The sequence below is a fragment of the Puma concolor genome, chromosome A2 (genome assembly GCF_028749965.1).
Source record: "Puma concolor isolate L17-30 chromosome A2, mPumCon1.1.hap2, whole genome shotgun sequence".
In the NCBI taxonomy this organism is placed as follows: domain Eukaryota; kingdom Metazoa; phylum Chordata; class Mammalia; order Carnivora; family Felidae; genus Puma; species Puma concolor.
The window spans coordinates 56,042,402-56,065,979 of record NC_141668.1 but is presented as its reverse complement, the minus strand read 5'-3'; the positions used below and the strand labels follow the sequence as shown (position 1 = coordinate 56,065,979).

The window sequence follows — 23,578 nt, the reverse complement described above, 5'->3', positions numbered from 1 at the left end:
TCGTTAAGGACAAGATCAACAAACCTTCTGAACTGTAGTCAGCTTTTGAGAAGCAGAAGTAGTGGTGAGAGGCCATAGCAATTGTGCATTCTGCTGTTTTGTGGAGAAGCAGGAGGAACCCGCAGCTGTGGTGACTCATGGCCTGAGACTTTTCAGAGTCTCATAAGATGTCTATCTCTTGGCGGGCATTCAGTAATCTGGATGGAATAGAACTCTCAGCAGGGCCTTGGCCTAGTTCTCTTGAGCATTTTGGCAGAGAAGTGTGAGACCCAGCGTGTACGGGATCCTCAGGCGCACTGCCTAGCGAAGCCTGGATTTCCTCACGATGAGAAAACCCAGCAAGGTTTCAGAGTGCCGGAGTTGGAGGACGAGCCTAGGTTTAGCTGATGTCATTGCCTTGGCGATGCCATAGGTCCTGACTTTACCCTTCTGTCTTCACAAAGTCTTGCATAGTCACAAACATGGAGGAATAGAAAACTCATTTGCTGTTGACACATCTATTTGCTTTGTGTTTGTGTTTTGGTATTCAGTATTTTGAGGCCCCATTTGTTTCTCAAGTAACATGGGGAAGGCTTACTTCTGCCTTCCATGTCTGAGTTGGAGACCTCAGTCACCTGCCCTCAGAGTCTCCTTCATCATCCTGTCTGGTTATCTTGCCTTAGACTAAGAAGCTCCTTGACTTTGGTCATTCCTTAAAATAGTAATAACTATAAGTTGATTTAATTGCTGTGCTTATGTTGAAGAAGAGCTTTGCTTTTTTTGAATGTATCCTGGTTCAGGGTTGCCTCAGAATATTGCAGTGATTATCTATTTTTTGCTTAATGAGGTTTTCATTTGGTGCTTTTTAGCTGAATTTAACGTATTGATTTTTATGATGAATTCAGTTGGTAATTTTTACGACACATTTTCTCAAAATTGCTTCCAACCTAGTATATTCACACAGATGTGTCCACATGCCCACCCAGGTGCCCTTCTTCTTTCACTACATACACTTCACCTGTTCCCTGGTCCCCAGTGAATACGCACTAGTGCTAATGTGACAGTCGAGTGTATCGTGACTCTGGTATGGTACTGGTTTAAGCATGTTTCAGTAAACTAAAGAAATAGTTGCTGGTAATTTGCTTTGGGATTTGCTAGTGTTTATTTCTTTTAATCGATCTCAAGCCTATAATCAGGCTTTGAGCCGTCCCTGGTGTGGCCGAAGAGGTGTGCCACTGTGGTTGATTTACAGAACATGGGGATTTTCTCAGTTGTATCCATGAAAACGTTCTTGGGTTTCTCAACTATTTTTGAATAGAAAGGGTCACTTTAGGTATTTTCTTTGGCTTCTTCCTATGGAACTTGTGAGATTGATACGATTGTGGGGAAAGACTTGCATTATTTATTTTTTAATTGAAATTTATTTGACATATAACGTGGTACAGATTTAAGGTGCACAACATGGGAATTTCATACATTTATATATTGTAATGTGATTGTCATGGTGATGATAATTAGCACCTCTGCCACATTACATAATTATCCTTTCTTTTTAGTGGTTGGATTCATTGTGTTCTAGTCTATCAGGAAGTTCGATATTAATGAATAGAGACACAACAATATTGTATTAAGATAACAGACTTGCTAAGAGATTTGCCTTATTAATTGTTTGTATTTAACAGCTAGTCAGGTGACTTGAGGCTCAGCAGCATTGCATGGCAGACATTTTGAGGTGTTACTTGATTAAATAAAATTCCCCAGATAACTAAGCAAGGGTGATGGCTATTCATGAGAGTAATCTCTTGGTTCCACTAAGTCTCTGTTCATCAGAGTCCATTAATATTTACTGAGCAATTGTGGGGTGCCAGGAATTGTGCCAAATCTTCACACATTCCTGCTTAATAATTCTGAGAGTGACACCCAGGCAGATGAGATCAAGTAAATTATCTGAGATTGCGCTGTCCCCAGGGAGGGGAACAGATTCCAGTTTTGAACTCTGAACCCCATGCCCAGCAATCTCTCTCTGTGGTGCCGCTCCCGACTCTTGAATATTTATCTCCCTTGTTGTCTCTTCATTGAAATAAAGGGAATAAGTTCATCATTGCAGGATCCTCTCTGAAAACCCGTGCTCTGAGGTGGAGTGATCCAGGGTGCTGTGTCTGTTTACTTTCTCTGCCTAGTTCTTACTGGGAAGGTTGCTTCAGGTACCTAGACTGTCATCATACCAGAATCCAATATACATGTTAAAAGTTGCTATTTAGGAGCTCCTGGGTGGCTCAGTCACTTAAGTGTCTGACTCTTGATTTCGGCTCAGGTCATGATCTCATGGTTTGTAAGATGGAGCCCGTGTTACACTCTGTGCTGACAGCACAGAGCCTGGTTTCGATTCTCTTCCTCCCTCCCTCCCTCTCTCTCTCTCTGCCCTTCCCCTGCTCGCTCACACTCTCTCTCTCTCTCAGAATAAATAAACATAAAAAAACAAAAGTCACTATTTAATCTTTGTCCTCTTCTAGTCTACCGAATGATTAAGTTTTGTATTAATATATAGGGCATTTTTAATTTTAATGATATACATTTTATATTAGCCATCTGCAGGATTTCCGTATCTCTTACCTGCTTATTTTTCAAAATAAAACATATTATTTAAAAACATGACTCTTGAATCCTTCTGGAAATGTAGCATGTGCAAAAATGTAGTCCCCGTCTTACCCTGCTGTCTTTTTCCTAAGCCTTCCAGTTTTTCTCCCCAAAGCCATTTACCATTATGAGTTTCTTGTATAATGTTCCAAAGGTACCTGGTTCATGCACTAGCCTATACATGTATATATTCTTTTGTATTCTGTATTTGCACAGATCGCATTCTCTACATATCACTTACACCTTGCTTTTGTCACTTAATATATTTTGGCGGTCTTTATCACTACAAAAGTATTGGCTGCTTTTTAGACAATTCGATATTATTCCATTGAATTGATGTACTTTTCATTTTTAAATGGTAAAGTAACAGATACTATTCTTTAAAAATTCATTTAGGAACTTCTGCTTCTGGGAAGATGGAATAGATATATGTTTCCCTGTTCCTTTTAGTAAGCAGGACTAAAACACTGGTCACTATATATAAAACAAAAGACTCTGAAGGGTGAAAAGAGGTGGATTGGTTAGGGGCTTTTCTTGTTACCTGAAATGACCCAGGCATGGAATTGGATACACTCGCAACATGGAAACACCAATGGGCACAGACATAAAAAGCCCTAGTAAAAGCCTGATCTCTCTTAAGAAAGGGACAGCATAGTAAGACAAAACTTGCAGGCCATAATCACTCTAGTTCAGTCAACCAGCACAGAAGAAACTGTGTCTCGCTCCCATCCATGTCAGCAAAGATTGGGGAACCTAGACTTAAAACCAGTCTCTAACAGGTACCTCAGCCCCCCACCCCCACCCCCACCCCCGACCCTACTGGGATGGTGTCAGAGATTGGCCAATTAGAGAGATGTGATTTCATCCTGGCTGGCCAGTAATGAGCTCACTCTTTGTGGAGTCAATGGTTACCCCAAGGGAATCCTGGACCTCTTTCCTCATCCAGTAGTATTCTTACCCCACTGGGGTAGCTCAGATGAAGCCTGCTGGAGAGTCGGGACTTTGACCGTGGCTGACCGGTAACGAAGTCACCTACGCTGTGGCCTCTGTGGAGACCACAGATGGAACTTGAGTGCCTAGCCATAGAAAAGAGCTCCCCACACTCAGGTGTTCATGGATGCCAAATGAGAACCTGGATGTTGATCTCTACCTGACAATAATGAGGCTGGAGCAGTATCAGGGAAAGTCAGCAAACACAGGATTTAACATCCAGAGTTTCATAATACGAAAATGTCCAGAGTTGATTGAAAATATTATACCAATAGCCAAGAAGACCTCATCTGAATGAAAAAGACAACTAATACATGGCAGCGTTGAGATGACAGAAATGTTAGAGTTACCTCACAGATTTTAAAGAGCCAGGCTAAAAATGCTTCAAATAATAAGGAACATACTTGAAACAAATAAAAAATGGGAATTTTAGACCTGAACGACAGAATAAAATACAAAGCACAATGATTGGGGTCAATGGCAGAATGGAGGGGTAAAGCATTCACCAACTAGAAGATAGAGCCATAGAGACAACATAGCAATAAAACGAACAGAGCCTTAGGGAACAGATCTAGCATCTGTGTCATTGGATTTGGAGAAAAAGAAGAGAAAGACCATGAGGCTTAAGGTGTTAAAGAAATAATGGCTGAAAAGTTCCTTAATTTGGCAAGAGATATAAACCTACAGATTCAAAAGGAAATAAAGCAGAAAGATAAATCCAAGGGTAAACTCAGAGAATTCTATGCCAAGACACGTAATTAAACTTTTGAAAACTGAAGATAAAAATTCACCAAAGCAGCATGAAACAACTTGGTATGGGGAAAAATGATGTGAATGAAAGAGGATTTCTAATCAGAAATCATGGAGGCCAGAAGGAAATGGTCAAACATTTACAAGCACTGGAAGAAAAAAACTGTTAATTCAGAATTCCCTACCCAGTGAAAAATAACCTTCAGGAATGAAGGGGAGATCAAAATCTCAGATGAACAACAACTAACAGAATTTGGTAACAGTAGACTGACTCTAAAAGAATAGCTAAAGGAAGTTCTTGTTACAGAGAGGAAATGTTGAAAGAGGGAAACTGGGGACCCCAGGAAGAATATGGTAAGGAAAAATATGTGTAAATACAATGGGCTTTCCTCCTCTCCTTGAGTTTTCTAAATTATTTTTGACAGTGAAAGCAAAAATTACAACACTGTGTTTTTAACTATATGTACTGAAAATATTTAAGACCATCATGTTTTAAACGGATGAGTATAAAGGGATCAAAATGGAGGTAAGGTTTTTTTCTTTTTTTGCCTATTTAAAAATTGTGGTGGGGCGCCAGGTGGCTCACTTGGTTAAATGTCTGACTGAGGCTCCGGCCATGATCTTGTGGCTCGTGCGTTCGAGCCCCGCGTCAGTCTCTGTGTTGAAAGCTCAGAGCCTGGAGCCTGCTTTGGATTCATTCTGTCTGTCTCTCTCTCTCTCTCTCTCTCTCTCTTTCTCTCTGCCCCTCCCCGCTCATTCTCTTTCTCAAAAATAAGCATTAAAAAAAAATTAAAATTGTGGTAAAATGTGTTCTACATTACAATTTTTTTGTCCATTACAAAAAAAATGTTTTAGAGAGAGAGCACTGGTGCAGGGAGGGGCAGAGAGAGAGGCAGATAGAGAATCCAAAGCAGGCTTTCTGCTGACAGTATCAAGCCCTATGCGGGGCTTGAACCCTCAAACCAGGGGATGATGAACTGAGCTGAAGTGAGACTATGAACCAACTGAGCCATCCTGGTGTCCCTTTTGTGTCCATTTTTAACTGTACAATTAAATGGCATTGAGTATATTGACAGTGTTGTACAATCATCACTGCTATCCACTTGCAGAACTTTTTAAAGTTTGTTTTGAGAGAGAGTGTGCACAAGAGTGGGAGAGGGGCAGCTAAAGAGAATCCCAAGCGGGCTCCACACTTCACGCAGAGCTCCACATTGGGCTCTATCTCAGGAACCGTGATATGAGGACCTGAGCTGAGATCAAGAGAAGGATGCTTGACTGACTGAGCCACCCAGACACCCTGCAGAACTTTTTTAAATCTCAAACAAAAACTCTGCACCTATTAGATGATAACTCTCTTCTGCCCCTTCCTCTCAGTTTCTGGTAACCTCTCATCTGCTTTTTCTCTGTATGAATTTATTTTAGGTATCTCAATAAATTTAGGTATCTCAATAAATGTTGGTGGAATGATAAAATGTCTTTTGTGTCACAATTTGATATTTTAAGGCTAAATAACATATGTAAATGCTGAAATTTATTCACTTGTTGATAGATACTTGGGTTGTTTCTAACTTGTGGCTCTTGTGAATAATGGTGCTGTGAACAATGATATACAAGTATCTGAGTCCTTTCAATTCTTTGGGGTATAACTATGATTTGAAATGCTTTGTCGTGTGGTGGTAATTTATTTATTTGTCGTTATTTAAAAAAAATGTTTGAGAGAGAACTTTAAAAAATTAACGCTTTTGAGAGAGAGAGAGAGACACAGTGCGAGCAGGGGAGGGGCAGAGAGAGAGGGAGACATGGAACCCGAAGCAGGCCCCAGGCTCTGAGCTGTCAGCACAGAGCCCAACATGGGGCTTGAACCCATGAGCTGTGAGATCATGACCTCAGCCGAAGTTGGACGCTTAACCAACTGAGGCACCCAGGTGCCCCTGTTTTTTTATATTTAATTTTCTGAGGAATTTCTGAGCTGTTCTGCATAGTGGTTGAACAGTTTTGCCCTCCCACCAGTGATGCAGAAGAATTCCGGTGCCACCATGTCCTCACAAACACTTGTTCTCTTTCTTTCTTTCTTTCTTTCTTTCTTTCTTTCTTTCTTTCTTTCTTTCTTTCTTTTCTTTCTTTTCTTTCTTTCTTTCTTTTCATAGCCATCCTAATGGCTGTGAAGTGACATCTCATTGTGGTTTAATTTGCATTTCTCTAATAACTAGTGTGTTGGTCATGATTTTTATGTGCCTATTGGCCATTTTTATATCTGTGAAGAAATACCTATTCTAGTCTAGTGCCCATTTTTTCAGTTCACTTGGAGGTTATTTTCTACATTTTTGACATTAATCCCTTATCAGATATAACACTTGCAAGTAGTTTCTCCCATTCTCTCTTTACACTTTTTTGATAATGTTTTTTGATGCAAAAAAGTTTTTGAATTTTGATGAAGTCAGATTTATCCATTTTTTTCTTTTGTTGTTTGTGCCTTTGATGTCCTATCCAAGAGATGATTGCTAAATGAATGTCATGAAGATTTTCTCCAGTATTTTCTTCTAAGAGTTTTATACTTGAACTCTTATATTTAGGTCTTTGATCCACTTTGAGTTAATTTTTATATATTTGTCAGGGTCCACCTTTATTGTTCATCACCATCGGTATGGAACTACAACTGACTTGTGCATATTGATTTTGTATCCTGTGACTTTGAATATATTACTGCTAATAGCTTTTTTTTTTTTTTTTGGAGGAGGGGCATAAAATCTTTAGGGTTTTCTACATAAAAAATCCTTGTATGTGTTATGAGATAATTTTACTTCTTTCCAATTTGAATACTTTAAATTTGTTTTCTTACATAATTGTTCTGGCTAGTGTTTCTAATGCTATGTTGAATAGGAGTGAAATTGGTCATCCTGTCCTGTTTTTGATCTTAGGGAATAAGATTTTAGTCTTTGAGCATTGAATATGCTGTTATCTTGGCAGTTTTGATAGATAACCTTTATCAAGTTGAGGAAGTTTCCTTCCGTTCTTTATTTAGTGTTTTTATCCTAAAAGGGAATTGAATTTTGTCATGTTTTTTATGCATCAGTTGAGATGATTGTGTAGGGTTTTTTTTTTTTTTTCCTTTGATTTTATTGCTTTGGTGAACTACAGTGATTGTCTCGTGCCATCCTTGCATTCCAAGAAGAAATTTAGTTGGTTATAGTGTATAATCCTTTTAATAAGCTGGTGGATTCTGTTTTCTAGTTTCTGTTGAGAGTGTTTGCATCATGACTGAGGAGGGGTACCAGTCTACACTTTGCCCTTCTTGTAGTATTTTTATGTGGCTGTGGTGTCAGGGTAGTGTTTGCCTCATAGAATGGGTTAGGGGTATTCCCTCCTCTACAGTCTTTTGGAAGAGTTTAAGAAGGATTGGGGTTAATTTTTCTTTAAATGTTGGCTAGTGTTCACCAGTAAAGCCGTCTAGTTTTAGGTTTTTCTTTGTTGTATAGTTTGCAGAGTACTGGTCTTTGATGTCTTTGGTTAAATTTATTCCTAGATATTTTATTCTTACCCACTTGTAAGTGGAATTGTTTTCTTAATTTTTCCTGTTGATGGTTTGTTTAGTGTATAGAAGTGCAACAGGATTCTGTGTATTAATTTGTATCCTGAAGCTTCACTGATTACATTCATTGTAATAGGTTTTGTTTTAGTGGCATCTTTAGGGTTTTCTATATATGGTACCATGTCATCTGTGAAGAGTGATAGTTTTACTTCTTTCCGATTTGGATGCCTTTGATTTATTTTTCCCATCTAATTGCTTTCGCAAGAACTTCCAGTACTATGTTGTGTAAAAGTGGCAAGAGTGGACATAATTGTCTGATTCCTGATCTTAGAAGAAAAGCTTTCATCTTTTTACCTTTGAGAATGATGTTAGCTGCAGGTTTGTCATAGATGACCTTTATTATCATGAGGTGGGTTCCCTCTAACTCTACTTTGTTAAGTTTTCATCATGAATGGATGTTGAGTTATGCTAGATGCTTTTTCTGCATCTGTTGAGATGATAATGTGATTTTTATCTTTCATTTTGTTAATGTATTTTTGGTCATGATGAATGATCTTTTCTATATATTGTTGAAATTGATTTGCTAATATTGTGTCAAGAATTTTTGCATCTACGTTCATCAAGGATATTGATTGGTAATTTTCTTTCTTTGTAGTGCCTTTGTCTGGTTTTGGTATCAGTATGCTGACATCATAGGATAAATTGGAAAGTACTTCTTCCTCTCAGATTTTTTTTGGAATAGTTAGAAAAGGATAGGTATTAACTCTCTTTAAGTGTTTGGTAGAATTCACCTGTGAAGTCATCTGGTCCTGGACTTTTGTTTGAGAGTTTTTTGGTTACTGATGCATTTTTCTCACTGGTAATTGTTCTGTTCATATTTTATATTTCTTCCTGATTGAGTGTCAGAAGTTTGCATGTTCCTAGAAATTTTTCCATTTCTTCCAGGTTGTCTGCTTTGCTGGGGTATTATTTTTCATAGTAGTCTCTTCTAATCCTTTCTATTTCTGTGGAGTTTGTTGTGTTGTTGTTGTTTGTGTTACTGTTTTCCTCTTTAAAAATTTTTTTTTCTAATTTTTTTTAATGTTTATTTTTGAGAGAGAGAAAGAGAGAGAGAGCGTGCAAGCATGAGCAGGGGAAAGGCAGAGGGAGAGGGAGACACAGAACCTGAAACAGGCTCCAGGCTCTGAGCTGTCAGCACAGAGCCCCAGGCAGGGCTTGAACACACGACCAGTGAGATCATGACCTGAATCAAAGTCAGACGCTTAACTGACTAAACCACCCAGGTGCCCCTGTTTTCCTCTTTTATTTCTGATTTTGAGTTCTCTTTTTCCCTTGTTGAGACTGGCTAAAGGTTTCTCATTTTATTGTTTTAAAGAACCAGCTCTTAGATTCATTGATTTGATCTCTCTCTCTCTCTGTCCCTTTTTTTTTTTTTTTTAGTCTTTATTTCCTCTCTGATCTTTATTATTTCCTTCTAACTTTAGGCTTTGTTGGGTTTTTTTAGTTCCTTTAGGTATAAGGTTAGATTTTTTGAGATTTTTCTTATTTCTTGAGGAAAGCCTGTATCACACTCTAGTTCCCTCTTAGGACTGCTTTAACTTAGTCTCAAAGATCTTGAACCATTGTGTGTCCACCTTTTTTTGTTAATGTTTTTGTCTCCAGATATATTTTGATGTCCTCCTTGGTTTCTTTATTGACCAACTGGTAGTTTAGTACCATGTTTTGTCTCCGTGTGTTTGTATTTTACAGTTTTTCTTGTAATTTTTAGTTTCATCCTGTTGTGGTCAGTAAGATGCTTGATAGGATTTCAGCCTTCTTATATTTATCAAGACTTGTTGTGTGTCCTAAAATGACCCATCCTGGAGAACGTTGTGTGTGTACTTGAAAAGAATGTGTATTCAGCTGTATTTGGATGGAGTGTTCTGTATATATCTTTTAGGCCCATCTGGCCTACTGTGTTGTTAAAAGCCACTCTTTCTTTACTGATTTTGTCTGGATGACCTATCCACTGATGTAAGCAGAATGTTAAAGTCTCCTACTATTAATGTGTTAATGTCAATTTCTCCCTTTATGTCAATATTTGCTTTACATGTCAATATATGTATTTTTAATTTTTTTGATCTACACACATTTTTGAGAGAGCATGAGCATGAGCAGGGGTGGGACAGACAGAGGGAGACAAAGAATCCAAAGCAGGCTCCAGGCTGTGAGCTGTCAGCACAGAGCCTGACCCACAGTGCTCAAACCCGTGAACTGCAAGATCATGACCTGAGCTGAAGTCTAACATTTAATGAACTGAGGCAACCAGGCACCCCGTATTAAACATATATTTAGGTGCATAGATATTTAAAATTGTTATAGCCTCAGGTTGGATTGATCCCTTTATCATTATGTAATGCTCTTTGTCTCTTTTTGCAGTAATTTTTTTTTTTTAAGTTTCTTTTGAGAGAGAGAGAGAGAGAGTGCATGTGAGCAGGGGGAGAGGCAGAGAGAGGAGAGAGAGAATCCCAGGCAGGCTCCATGCTGTTGGCATGAGCCCGACTTTGGGCTCGAGCTCACAAACTGTGAGATCATGACTTGAACCAGAAGCAAGAGTCAGATGCTTAACTGGCTGAGCCACCTCCTTGCTCCTGCAGTCACTGTTCTAAAGCCTCTTTTGTCTACCACAAGTATTGCTACCCTCAGCTTTTTTTTTTTTTTCACTTCCATTTGAAGGGAATACTTTTTCCATCCCTTCACTTGTAGTTTGTATGTATCTTTAGGTTTGAAGTGTGTCTTTTTTTTTTTTAACGTTTATTTTTGATAGAGATAGAGCACAAGTGGGAGAGGGGCAGAGATAGAAGGAGACACAGAATCTGAAACAGGCTCCAGGCTCTGAGCTGTCAGGACAGAGCCCGACGCGGGGCTGGAACTCACAAACCGCGAGATCATCACCTGAGCCGAAGTTGGATGCTTAACCAACTGAGCCACCCAGGCGCCCTTGAAGTGTGTCTCTTGTAAGCAGCATATAGTTGAGTCATATTTTGTTTTCCATTAATTCACTGTATGTTATTTGATGGGAGCATTTAGACCTTTTACATTTAGAATAATTATTGATAGGTATGTATTTAGTGGCATTTTAACTGGGGTTTTTTTTTTTGTTTTTTGTTTTTTTTTTGGCTGTTTTTGTATTTCTTTTGTATTGTCTTGCTCTTCTCCCTCGTGATGATGACTTTCTTTAATGTTTTGCTTGGATTCCTTTCTGTAAATTTTTTGTATATCATTGATTTTTGGTTTGTGTTTACCATGAGATTCATATTTAATACCCTATGTATGTAGCACACGTGATAGTTAAGTTTGAACACATTCTGAAAACATTGCATTTTTATTTCCTACTGCATGTTTCATGTATATGATGTCAAATTTTTCATCTTATTTTGTGTATCCCTTAACCAATTATTGTAGATAGAATTACCTTGTTTTTTGTTTTTTTTTTGTTTTGTTTTATGCTCCAAATTTTTATTTAAATTCTAGCTAGTTAACATATATTGTAATACAGTTTCAGGAGTAAAATTTAGTGATTGATCACTTACATATAACACTCAGCATAACAAGTGCTGTCCTTAGTACTCATCACCCATCTAGCCCATCCCCCACAGACCTCCCTCCATCAACACTCAGCTTATTCTCTATTGTTAAGGGTGTCTATGGTTTCTCTCTCTCTCTCTCTCTCTCTCTCTCTCTCTCTCTCTCTCTCTCTCTCGTTCTCTCCCCTTTCTTTCCCTTCCCATGCGTTCATCTGTTTTGTTTCCTAAATTCCACATAAGAGTGAAATCACGGTATTTGTCTTTCTCTGACTGACTTTGCTTAGTGTAATACAATCCAGCTCTATCCAGGAATTGACTTTTGTTTTAATCTTCATTACTAGCCTTGTAAGTGATTGATGTAGTACACTCCTGTTGCTTTTAGTGGTGAAAGTTTTTCTTTTCATAGTTTTCTTCTATTTATGGCCTTGCCTTTTCTGATTAAAGAAGTTCTGTTAGCATTTTTTATGAGGCTGGTTTAGTGGTGATGAACTTCTTCTATTTGGGAAACTTGATCTCTCCTTCAATGCTGAATAACTTTGCATGCTAGGTTGAATATTCTTGGTTGTAGGTTTTTTCCTTTTAGCACTTTGAATATATCATGCCATTTCCGTCTGTCCTACAAAGTTTCTGTTGAAAAATTAGCTGATAGTGTTTTAGGGTTTCCTTTGTACAGAAGTAATTGTTTTTCCTGTTTTAAGATTACTTTTTCTTTAATTTTTAATTTTTGTGTCTTGATGTAGACCTCCTTGGATTCATCTTGCTTGGGACTCTCTCTTTTTTTCCTGGATGTCCATTTCCTTCCCCAGTTTAAGGGAATTTTCAGCTATTACTTCTTCAGATAAGTTTTCTGCCTCTTTCTTTCTTTCTTTCTTTCTTTTCTTTCTTTCTTTCTTTCTTTCTTTCTTTCTTTCTTTCTTTCCTTTCTTTCTTTTCTTTCTTTCTTTCTTTTCTTTCTTTCTTTCTTTCTTTCTTTTCTTTCTTTCTTTCTTTCTTTCTTTCTTTCTTTCTTTCCTTTCTTTCTTTCCTTTCTTTCTTTTCTTTCTTTCTTTCTTTCTTTCTTTCTTTCTTTCCTTCCTTCCTTCCTTCCTTCCTTCCTTCCTTCCTTCCTTCCTTCTCTCTCTCCCTTTTCCTTCCTTCCTTCCTTCCTTCCTTCCTTCCTTCCTTTCTTTCTTTCTTTCTTTCTTTCTTTCTTTCTTTCTTTCTTTCTTTCTTTTTCTTTCTTTCTCCTGAGACACCTATAAGGTGAATGTTGTTATGCTTGATGTTGTCTTAGAAGTACCTTACTATATGCTCATTTTTCTTTTTGCTCTTCAGCTTGAGTCCATTTCCGTACACTGTCTCCCAGATGGTTGATTCATTCTTCTGCATTCTCTAATCTGCTGATTCCTTTATTGTATTTTTCCTTTATTGTATTCTTTAGTTCTGATAGGTTGTATTTTCTTTCTTTGTTGTAGTTCTCACTGATTTCATCCACTCTTCTCAAGTTTAGTGAGCATCATTACTTTGAACTCTTTATCAGATAGATTGCTTATCTCCATTTCACTTAGTTGTTTTTTGAGATTGTATCTTGTTCTTTTGTTTGGAACATATGCCTCTGTCACCTCATTTTTTTCTAACTCTGTTTATTTCTATGTATTATGTAGGCCAGCTGTGTTTCCTGGTCTTGAAGGTTGTGTTATTTAGAAGGCATTCTGTGAGCCTAGTAGTACAGTGCCCCCTAGTGCCCAGCACCAGGTGATCTGGTGGTGTCCCCTGTGTGGGCGGTATACACCCTCCTGTTGTGCCTGGGCTGCATCTGCTGTAGTTGTGCTGGTGAGTGCTGCTGCCCCCCAGCCCATCTGTCTGCAGCCTCTGGCTGTGACTACTGGGAGTGTACTGGTGGGAAGGGCTGGCCCCTGGTATGCCCAGCTGAGAGGCCTGGCTATAGCTGCTACAGGCTGGCTGGTGGGTAGGACTGGCTTCTGGCATAGCTGGCTGAGAGATCAGGGTAGGCTTGTGTGGGCATGTCCCCTCCACCCCCAGGAGCCTCTTTGGAGGGGGCGTGTGGTGCCAGTCCTGGCCAGGACTGCCAGGTGTGTCGGGGACGGGAGCCACTTGGCAGGGTGGGTCTGCAGGGGAATTCTGGGGTCAACAGTGAGTGCTAGCACTACAGATGGAGAGTTTCAGAACCAGCTCTGGCAAGCATCCAGCCAGCTAGATTGAAGGAGGGCAAGAAAAATGGCACCCACCAGCACTTTCTTTCTCTGAGAAAGCTCTTGTAGATCCCTTCCCCTTCAGCACACGTCTTAAAATTAAGTCAGTAGATTTCCTTCACTTATAACCCAGGTGGCTTGACCAACTGCTGCTCTGTGCTAGGCCTTGGGCATAGTGGTACAGTGTGCTGGTCCTTTAAGAACAGTCTCAGTTTCCTGTAATCCTCTGCCTCTCCTGGAGTGCAGCCCTTCTCAAAGCCAAGTGTTGTAGGAGCAGGTCTTTAGGTACAGATCCCCATGGCCTGGGGTGCTTAATGTGTGGCTTGATAACATTCCTCAGGGAGGACCTTCACACCTGTGACATCCCTCCCACTTGGGGGTCCCTCCCCTGGGGGTTTGGTGCTCAACTGCATCTCTCCCCCCTTTTCCCTTCTCAATGTGTCTTCTTCTTTGTCTTTAGCTGTGGATGATCTGTTCTGCTAATCTTTAGATCATTTTCCGAAGGACTTACATTAAATGTGTGTCATGGGAGGAAGTGAGCTCAGGTTACTCTTACTCTGCCATCGTCTTAGAACTCATCTCAAAATAGCCTTGATTTCCTTTGTGATTTCTTCCTTGACTCATTGGTTGTGGGAGGTAAGATTAAAAAAAAAATTTTTTTTTAATATTTATTTTGGAGAAAGAGCAGGAGTAGGTGAGAGGCAGAGAGCAAGGGAGACATGCAGGATGTGAAGCGGGCTCCATGCTCTGAGCTGTCAGCACAGAGCCTGACACAGATCTTGAACTCACAAACTGTGAGATCATGACCTGAATCGAGGTCAGACACTTCACCTACTGAGCTACCCAGGCGCCCCTGGAAGGTAAGATTTCATACTTTAACTGGTGAAAGACGATGACATTAGACAGTGATAACTGATGGACACATAATGTAATAATTTATAAATGTATCTAGATATAAAATCTAGAACAATACAGAGAGTTACATTTGAAACACTATATTTACATCAAATGTAATTCTAAAAAAAATTCAAATAATTAGAGCTGAAGACAGTAAGAAATGGAGGAAAACAAGTGAAAAGAAACAAAAAAAATTGACAGTTAAGCCTTAATGTAGCAATAATTACCTTAAATGTAAATGATCTAAATACACCAATACAAAGAGCTTGCCAGAGTGTACTAAAAAATATGACCCTACTGTATGCTTTATTTCAGAAATTTGCTTCAAATATAATCAAATTTGTAGATTAAAATTATATTGTAGATTTGTAGACCCTTGATAAAAGGGTCAGTCCACCAAGAAGACATAGCAATCCTAAATGTGTATGCGCCAAAGAAGACAGCAGCAAAATATATGGTTGAAAACTGATAGAACCGAAAAGAAAAAGAGACAAATTCACATTCCAAGTTGGAGACCTCATTGGCCCCTTCTGAGAAATTGAAAGAACAAGTGAATCAGAAATGAGCGAGGATGTGGAAGAACTCACTAACATCAACCAGGAGGATCTAATCTATGTTTATAAGACACTCTGTGCAACAAAAGCAGAATTCACATTCTTTTTAAGTGCTCAGGAAACATATACCAGGATATGCCATATCTAGGCCATAAGACAACCTTAACAAATGTACGAGATTGAAATTGTACAGAATATGTTCTTTGTTGACAATGGCATCAAAAAGAAATCAATAATGTAAACATACCAGGAAATTTTCTTTTTTTTTTTTAATTTTTTTTAAGTTTATTTTTGAGAGAGACAGAGTGAGTGGGGGAGGGGCAGAGAGAGGGAGAGAGAGAGAATCCCAAGCAGACTCTGTGCTGTCAGGACGGAGCCTGACGCGGGGCTCGAACTCACACACTGTGAGATCATGACCTGAGCCGAAACCAAGAGTCAGACTCTTAACCGATTGAGCCACCCAGGCGCCCCTTACAGGAAAATTTCAACATTGGAAACTGAGAAGCACATCTTTAAATATTCCATGTATCAAAGAACAGTGTCAAGGGAAATAAAATATAGAGAACTTAATGAAACTGAAAATGGAACCTATCAAAATTTGTGGGAACAGCCAAAGCAGTTCTGAGAGAGACAGTGATAGCACTCAGAATGTATAGATTAAAAAAGTCTCAAAACAGTAGTCGAGGTTTTCACTTTAAGAGCCTAGAGGAAAAAAACAAACAAAAAACCTAGAAAAAAGAGCAAAGTAGATACAAAGCAACTAGAAAGAAGGAAACAGTAAAGAGAACGGATCTATGAAATTTAAAAAATAGAGAAAAATCAATGAAACTAAGAGTTAATTCTTTGAAAAGAGAAAGTGAAAAAGCAAATTACCAGTATCAGGGATAAAATGGGCTACCACTACATTCTCTGCAGACATCAAAAGAATAATAGGGAATATTGCAACAAAAAACAACCTCTGCACACATCAATTTGACACCCAGAAGAAATGGACCGATTCCTCAAATACCAGAACTATCACAGCTCATCCAATGAGAAATAGATAAATTAAAATTTTTATTTTATTTTTTAAATTTACATCCAAATGAGTTAGCATATAGTGCAACAATGATTTCAGGAATAGATTCCTTAATGCCCCTTGCCCAGTTAGCCCATCCGCCCTCCCACAACCCTCTTGTCACCCTCTGTTCTCCATATTTTAGAGTTTCTTATGTTTTTTTTCCCTCCCTGTTTTTATATTATTTTTGCTTCCCTTCCCTTATGTTCATCTGTTCTGTGTCTTAAAGTCCTCATATGAGTGAAGTCATATGACATTTGTTTTTCTCTAATTTCACTCAGCATAATACCCTCCAGTTCCATCCACATAGCTGCAAATGGCAAGATTTCATTCTTTTTGATTGCCGAGTAATACTCCATTGTGTGTGTGTGTATGTATATATATATATATATATATACATACACACACACACACACCACATCTTCTTTATCCATTCATCCGTCGATGGACATCGATGGGCTCTTTCCATACTTTGGCTATTGTTGATAGTGCTGCTATAAACATGGGGGTGCATGTGTCCCTTCGAAACAGCACACCTGTATCCCTTGAATAAATACCTAGTGCAATTGCTGGGTCATAGGGTAGTTCTATTTTTAGTTTTTTGAAGAACCTCCATACTGTTCTCCAGAGTGGCTGCACCAGCTTGCATTCCCACCAGCAATGCAAAAAAGATACTCTTTCTCCACATCTTCGCCAACATCTTTCGTTGCCTGAGTTGTTAATGTGAGCCATTCTGACAGGTGTAAGGTGGTATCTCATTGTGGTTTTGATTTGTATTTCCCTGATGAATGATGTTGAGCATTTTTTATGTGTCGGCCATCTGGACGTCTTCTTTGGAGAAATGTCTTTTCCTGTCTTTTGCCCATTTCTTCACTGGATTATTTGTTTTTTGGGTGCTGAATTTGGTAAGTTCTTCCTAGATTTTGGATACTAAGCCTTTATTTGATATGTCATTTGCAAATATCTTCTCCCATTCAATCGGTTGACTTTTCGTTTTGCTGATTGTTTCCTTCACTTTGCAGAAGCTTCTTATTTTGATGAGGTCCCAGTAGTTCATTTTTTCTTTTGTTTCCCTTGCCCCCAGAGACCTGTTGAGTAAGAAGTTGCTGCAGCCATGATCAGAGAGGTTTTTGCCTGCTTTCTTCTCAAGGGTTTTGATGGTTTCCTGTCTTACATTTAGGACTTTCATCCATTTTGAGTTTATTTTTGTGTATGGTGTAAGAAAGTGGTCCAGGTTCATTCTTCTGCATGTCGCTGTCCAATTTTCCCAGCACCACTTGCTGAGGAGACTGTCTTTATTCCATTGGATATTCTTTCCTGCTTTGTCAAAGATGAGTTGGCCATATGTTTGTGGGTCCATTTCTGGGCTCTCTATTCTGTCCTATTGATCTGAGTGTCTGTTTTTGTGCCATTAAAATTTTTTTTTAATGTTTATTTTTGAGAGCGAGTGTGCGAGTGGGAGAATGGCAGAGAAGGGAGGGCAGAGGATGAGAAATGGGCTCTGTACTGACAGCAGGGAGCCTGATGTGGGGTTCTAACTCAAGAACCACAAGATCATGACCTGAGCTGAAGTTGGATGCTTAAGCACCTGGGCCACCCAGGTGCCCCAGAAACAAATTTTAAAGTGAGATACATTTGATGTATAACATTGATTAATTAGTTTTAGTTGTGCAACATGAGTTTGACATGAGCATAGATTGAGAAACGATGATCACAGTAGGTTTAGTTAACATCCATCACCACATGTGGTTGACATTTTTTTCCATGTGATGAATAGAAAATTTGAATAATATAACTATTAAGAAAATTGGATTTGTGATTTAAAAACCTCCCAAAAGGGGGGTTCCTGGGTGGCTCAGTCGGTTAAGCATCCAACTCTTGGTTTTGGCTCAGCTCATGATCTTAGAGTTTCGTGAGTTTGAGCCCCATATCAGACTCTGCGCTGGTAATACAGAGCCTGCTTGAGATTCTCTCCCTCACTGTCTGCTCCTCTCTCCCTCACTGTCTGCTCCTCTCTCCTTCTGTCTCTGTCTGAAAATACATAAATAAACTTAAAAAAAAAAAAAAAAAACTTCCCCAAAGGAAATATCCAGGCCCGGACTGTTTCACTGGAGAACTCTTCAGTTATTTCCAAATATTTAGGAATTAATATTAGTTCTACACAGTTTCTTACAGAAATACGAGAGGAGGGAACACTTCCTAATTTGTTTTATGAAGCTAGTAGTTATTATCCTGATTTCCAGACCAGAGCAGATAATTAAAAAAAAAAAAAAAAAAAAGTACAAACTATTTTCCCTCATAAATCTAGAGCTAAAAATCCTTAGCAAAGTATTAGTAAGCAGAATTTGGCAACACAGAAGAAGGACCTATACCATGTGCAAGTGAGGTTTATTTTAGGGATGCAAAGCTGGTTTAATATTTGAAAATCCACATATTAACAGTTTTAAAGAAGACAAGAATGATTATGTTAAATGATGCATGAAAATCATTTTACCAAATTCAGTGTCCTTTTCTGATGAAAACTCTCAGAATAGAAACAGAGTAACCTCTTGAATTTGCATAAAGAACATGTTCCAAAAGCCTGTCGCACATTATACGTAATGGTTAAGGGTCTTTCTAAATCCCAAACACGTAGCATATGTTCAACTGCCCACTCAACATCTGAGCTGAAATATTTGATAGACATCTCAATATAAACTTGCAAAACTGAACCTCTCCTTTACCTGTACTCCAACCTACTCTTCCTTGTCTCCATCTCATTAGATGGCACATGTGACGCACGGCTTTGGAGTCATTCACGGTCTTGCTCGTTTACCCATGATAAACAGCAGGTTCTGCCAGACATACCCTGAGATTATACCCACATCTCATCTCTGACCTGAATTACTGCCTTTGCCCCGAAACTGCTTAGCCCCTGTCTTGGCTCCATTAGGGTCTATTTTTCACTCAGTAGCACGAGTACCTTTTAGGAGTTAAGTCAAATCAGGGCATTTCTCTAGCTAAAACTTCAGTAATTTCTCATGTCACCAATAAGGGCAGTTTTGCAGTTGCCAAGGTGGAAAAAAAAAGTTTATAATGATCCTTGAGTAATTCCAGCATATTGTTAATGCTTTAATAAGTATTTATTGAGAAACACGTGTGTGCCAAGAACCCCATTAAGTATGGGGACCGTGACTCTGACTACTAAACCTGTTCATTATACTCCCAGAGTTTTGACTCCAGGGGAGAATACAGGTAGGCAATAATCCAGTGGGCTCAGTGCTAGGATTTGAAAAATACAGAGCGCTAGGAGAATGTTTGGGAAGGGCCCCTTTGCCAAAGGAAGTGAGAGGAAACTGAGAAAGTACCTGAAAGATAAATAGAACTGAAAAATAAATACACATTAGGCAGGTAATGAGTGGGTAAAAAGGAAGGGATTAGTGGAAAATTGAATCCTTCAGAGAGTGAGGATGGGTATGACCAGGCAGGTGGGGCTGGTTCCTAGTGTGAAAGGGGGTCGAGATCACATAGGGTTTTATAGAGTGTGGTAAGACTTTTGAGACTTTATCTTAAAAAATAAGGATTATGAATTGGAGGATTATGAATAGTGACATCATAATATTTCTTTTTTTAGGAAGTTTATTTAGATGGCAGTTTGAGGAATTATTCATAGAGACAATAACGGAGGCAAAGAAAGTGTTTAGCAGAAATCCAGCTGAATGGTAGTGGTGATCTGGACCAGAGTGATGCCTGGAGAGAGGGAGCGTAGTCGGCGTACTCACGAGAAGAGATTGATAGCTCTTGACCAAGAGAGAAGGGGGCAAAGGAGGTGGCCCAAATTTCTGTTCGGGTGTCTAAAAAGAGCTGCTTTTTAGAGAAAATGATGAATTCACATTTGTGCAAGATGACTTTGAATTATCTGTGAGACTTTCATGGGGAGAGGTGCCGTTGACCGTCTGAATTTGGGTTGAATGAGTAAAAGAGTTTGGGAGAGAGAGAGAGAGAGAGAGTTGGGATCGAGATTCGCATTTTCCCCTCCTTGAGCTAATAACTACTAACTGTTTAACACTTGAGCATCTGAAATTGTAAGCTTCTTGTTGTTGTACTGAGAAGAGGGATAAGTTAGGCTTGTTGAGACTTGTTGGGAAGTTGTGTTTACTTTTAAAAGTCATTGATCTTGAATGAAGAGACTATCTCTTGTTCAGACCTAGAGACTTCCTCTAGATGCTAAATATAACATTGTGATATATGACACACAGAGCCCTAGAACGTTGCCATTGCACTCTGTTGTCAGGGTGTGTTAAAGGGTCAGCACAGGGGGTGTTCCTTCGTAGAAACCTACAAACGTTGTGATTGGAATGTGGGCTCTGGAGTCAGGTTGCCACGATTTACGCTCTGGTTCTGCTGTGACTATGGGCAGGTTATTTAACTTCCCTGAGTTTGTTTTGTCCCGTATAAGGCGGAAACAATATCACCTACATCATGTGGTGTTTGTGCAAGTTGAGTTAATATTGGAAAGCATTCAGAACAGAAAACTGAATGTTAGCCATCAGTATTACTGCTGTTATTAATAGATGAGGCTTTGTTTATAGAGGTAACAGAGGACTCCGTGATGTTGAATGGGTGGTACACGGTCTAGGGGCAGCATGACTGGAAAGCCCAAAGTGTTAGTGAATTTCTGGAACTTCTTCGGTGAAGACCGTGAATTGCTGTGCCATGCAGATGATAGTTATTCTTTCACGATTTCATTCTTTCAAATCACGGGAGTGGGTGGTTATTATTAGGAGGAAACTGGGGGTTGTTAACTGCATATTAACACACAGGGAAAATGGAAGAGCATTGTGTTTCATCCGTATCACTAGTGATGCTTTCTTACAGACCTGTGATTTTTGTTCTCGCCTGAAGAAATAGTGTTTCTGGGTAGGTTTTCTGCTCCATGAGAAACCATCCTCTTTAAACTTATAGGTGTACTGAAATTACAATGAAGATGGGTTCTTTTTTATTTTTGGAAAAGCTTTGCTTCATCACTGATTAAAAAAAAAAAATGGATTGGGAGGAGGACAACAGACCGTGGGTCCAAATGCTGATGTCGAGGTCTGCACCGGTGAAAAGGCCAGTGGAAACGCAGGCTGGCAGTGCTAAATGCTCAGTGTTCCCATAAGGCTCCCGTTTTGAACAGTTAGATAAGTTCTTTCTTGTTCTTCCCTGGAATCCTGCTATGAAACATTCAGAGAGATGGGGAGAAGGAGGAGGGGAGAGAAGGGGAGGGGGGAAGGGTGTCACAGGGAGGGAGAGGGAGGGAGGCAGGTCATGCTTCGGTGATCACTATTTTCACTGTTGGATACTTTCTCATAAACTATTTGCCTTTGAATTTTACAGGAATTTGAAAGTGACTATGTTGTGTTTAAGTCCAAAACTTTGGAATTTGACCGAAGGCTTGGGACAATTCTTTGTGAAGGTTTCTTTAACTGCAGTGGTTTAGAAGCTGCATTCAAGGTTAGTTCTGAAGAAGCTATCATTAAAAAATATTTTCCTAGTGAATACATTCCTTTCGGATCCAGGTAGACTGTTAACCAGTCACATGCTGTTTGCATTCACCTCCCTGAATTAAATTTTACGTACTGCTCTGATGAATGATGTGCACTCTGGACAAGGTCATTGTCAGGACTTTGGGGCATTGATCTTTTCTCAGATGCAGTGTTGTAGCTCTTGTTACCTTTAGAGTGAGGTTGGCATGGCCGATGAAATCCTGATTGAAAATTAAGCCTCCATGAAAAGTGGGAAATACCTCTTAATCTTAGATTTTTTTCTTTACCGTTGTTTACATGTGTTGGGTTTACCTGGCCACTTCATTACTCTGACTGAAACAAATAGCATTGTGGGTACTATGTTTCATGAGGTATAAGACATCATAGGTTTTCAAACACACCATTATTTTGTGTATAAAGAAAGGAAAGTGGTGCCAAAAAATTATGGTCCCATCGATTATATACCATAGTCCACTTTCAGATGTTAAGATGCAAAAAAATGTTGGACAGAGAACTGACGAAATGCAGTGTGCTATGTATGTATTCTGAGTTACATAAAAGAAATGCATCGTCGCAGACCTCCCAAAAGGACAGCTTATGAGATGAGGAAGAGGGACATATATGAAACTTGCTTGTCAAAGAAAAGAACTGTAAGTGACACGTAAATTCAGATGACATCCCACAAGAGGAACTGAGGCTTCTGTTTCAGGAGAAATACGCCTAGGGAATCTTGGGCACAATTCATTGAAAATGGCAGTGCAAAACAAGAGAATGGACACAGACTTCATGTAAGATACTGTCCAATTTTGACCTTCAGATTCACATGATCAGTCAGTTGGTGGTGAAGGTGGAATTGTCTTGGCCTGGGAAAGCATTTTAACATGGAGAATTGACAAGGATCAAATAGTTGTTCATTTTGTAAGAGCTGGGAGATGAAATGGAGATGCTGTTGCCCAAAATATATAGCCTGTTATTGTAGAATTAAGCTGCCTGTGATCCCATCTCTCAGAAATTACTATTTAATACCACCACTACTTTTTATTTGGCTAGAAATGCATACGTGTATCTCTTTGACAAAAGTGACATCATAGGCTGGCCCTCGGCAACCTTTTTCACTTAGCAATCAATCATAAATATTTTCTTTTATAGCAGAATTCAATACTGTTTTTGTAATGGGTACCTAGTAATGTATCATACTCTCTGTTACTGGAGCTACTTTGTTTTTCATGCTTTTATAAATAACTAGAGGAAAGAATGTAGATGGTTCTCTTTACAGAGGCTCCTACCTGTTGTTGTTATTGTTGTTGTTGTTGTTGTTGTTGTTAAAGCCTTTTTTTTTTAATGTTGGGGTGCCTGGGTGGCTCAGTCAGTTAAGTGTCCGGCTTTGGCTCAGGTCATGATCTCACAGTTAGTGAGTTCAAGCCCCATGTCTTGCTCTGTGCTGAGAGCGCAGAACCTGTTTGATATTCTCTCTCTCCCTCTTGGTCTGCCCCTTCCCTGCTCCTTCCTGCTTTCTCTCAAAAATAAATAAATAAACATAGGAAAAAAACCTAAAATGGGTCATCGGGGTGGCTCAGTTGGTATGACTTCAACTCGGGTCATGATCTCACAGTTTGGGAGTTCTAGCCCCACGTCGGGCTCTGCGCTCACCTCTCGGAGTCTGGAGCCTGCTTGGCATCCTGTGCCTCCCCCTCTCTCTCCCCCTGACTTGTGCATGTGCTCCCTTTCTGTCAAAAGTAAATACATAAACATTTTAAAAATAGTGTTTGTTTATTTTTGAGAGAGAAAGAGAGTGCAACTGGAGAAAGGGCAGAGAGAGAGAGAGGCACAGAGGATCTGAAGCGGGCTCTCGCCCGACAGAGAGCCTCATGCAGGGCTTGGACTCGCAAACCGAAAGATCAGGACCCGAGCCAAAGTTGG

At 39.3% G+C, this 23,578-nt stretch overlaps 1 protein-coding gene across 2 annotated transcripts in view; it reads left to right on the top strand.

The window, feature by feature from the left end:
- DNAH11 (dynein axonemal heavy chain 11) overlaps positions 1–23,578 on the top strand; it is a 352,527-nt gene that overhangs the window by 33,045 nt on the left and 295,904 nt on the right. For both annotated transcript variants that reach the window (XM_086694494.1, XM_086694493.1), the window contains exon 9: positions 21,510–21,626. In XM_086694494.1, the coding sequence (XP_086550620.1) occupies positions 21,510–21,626 (117 nt within the window). The remainder of the gene's footprint in view (positions 1–21,509; positions 21,627–23,578) is intronic.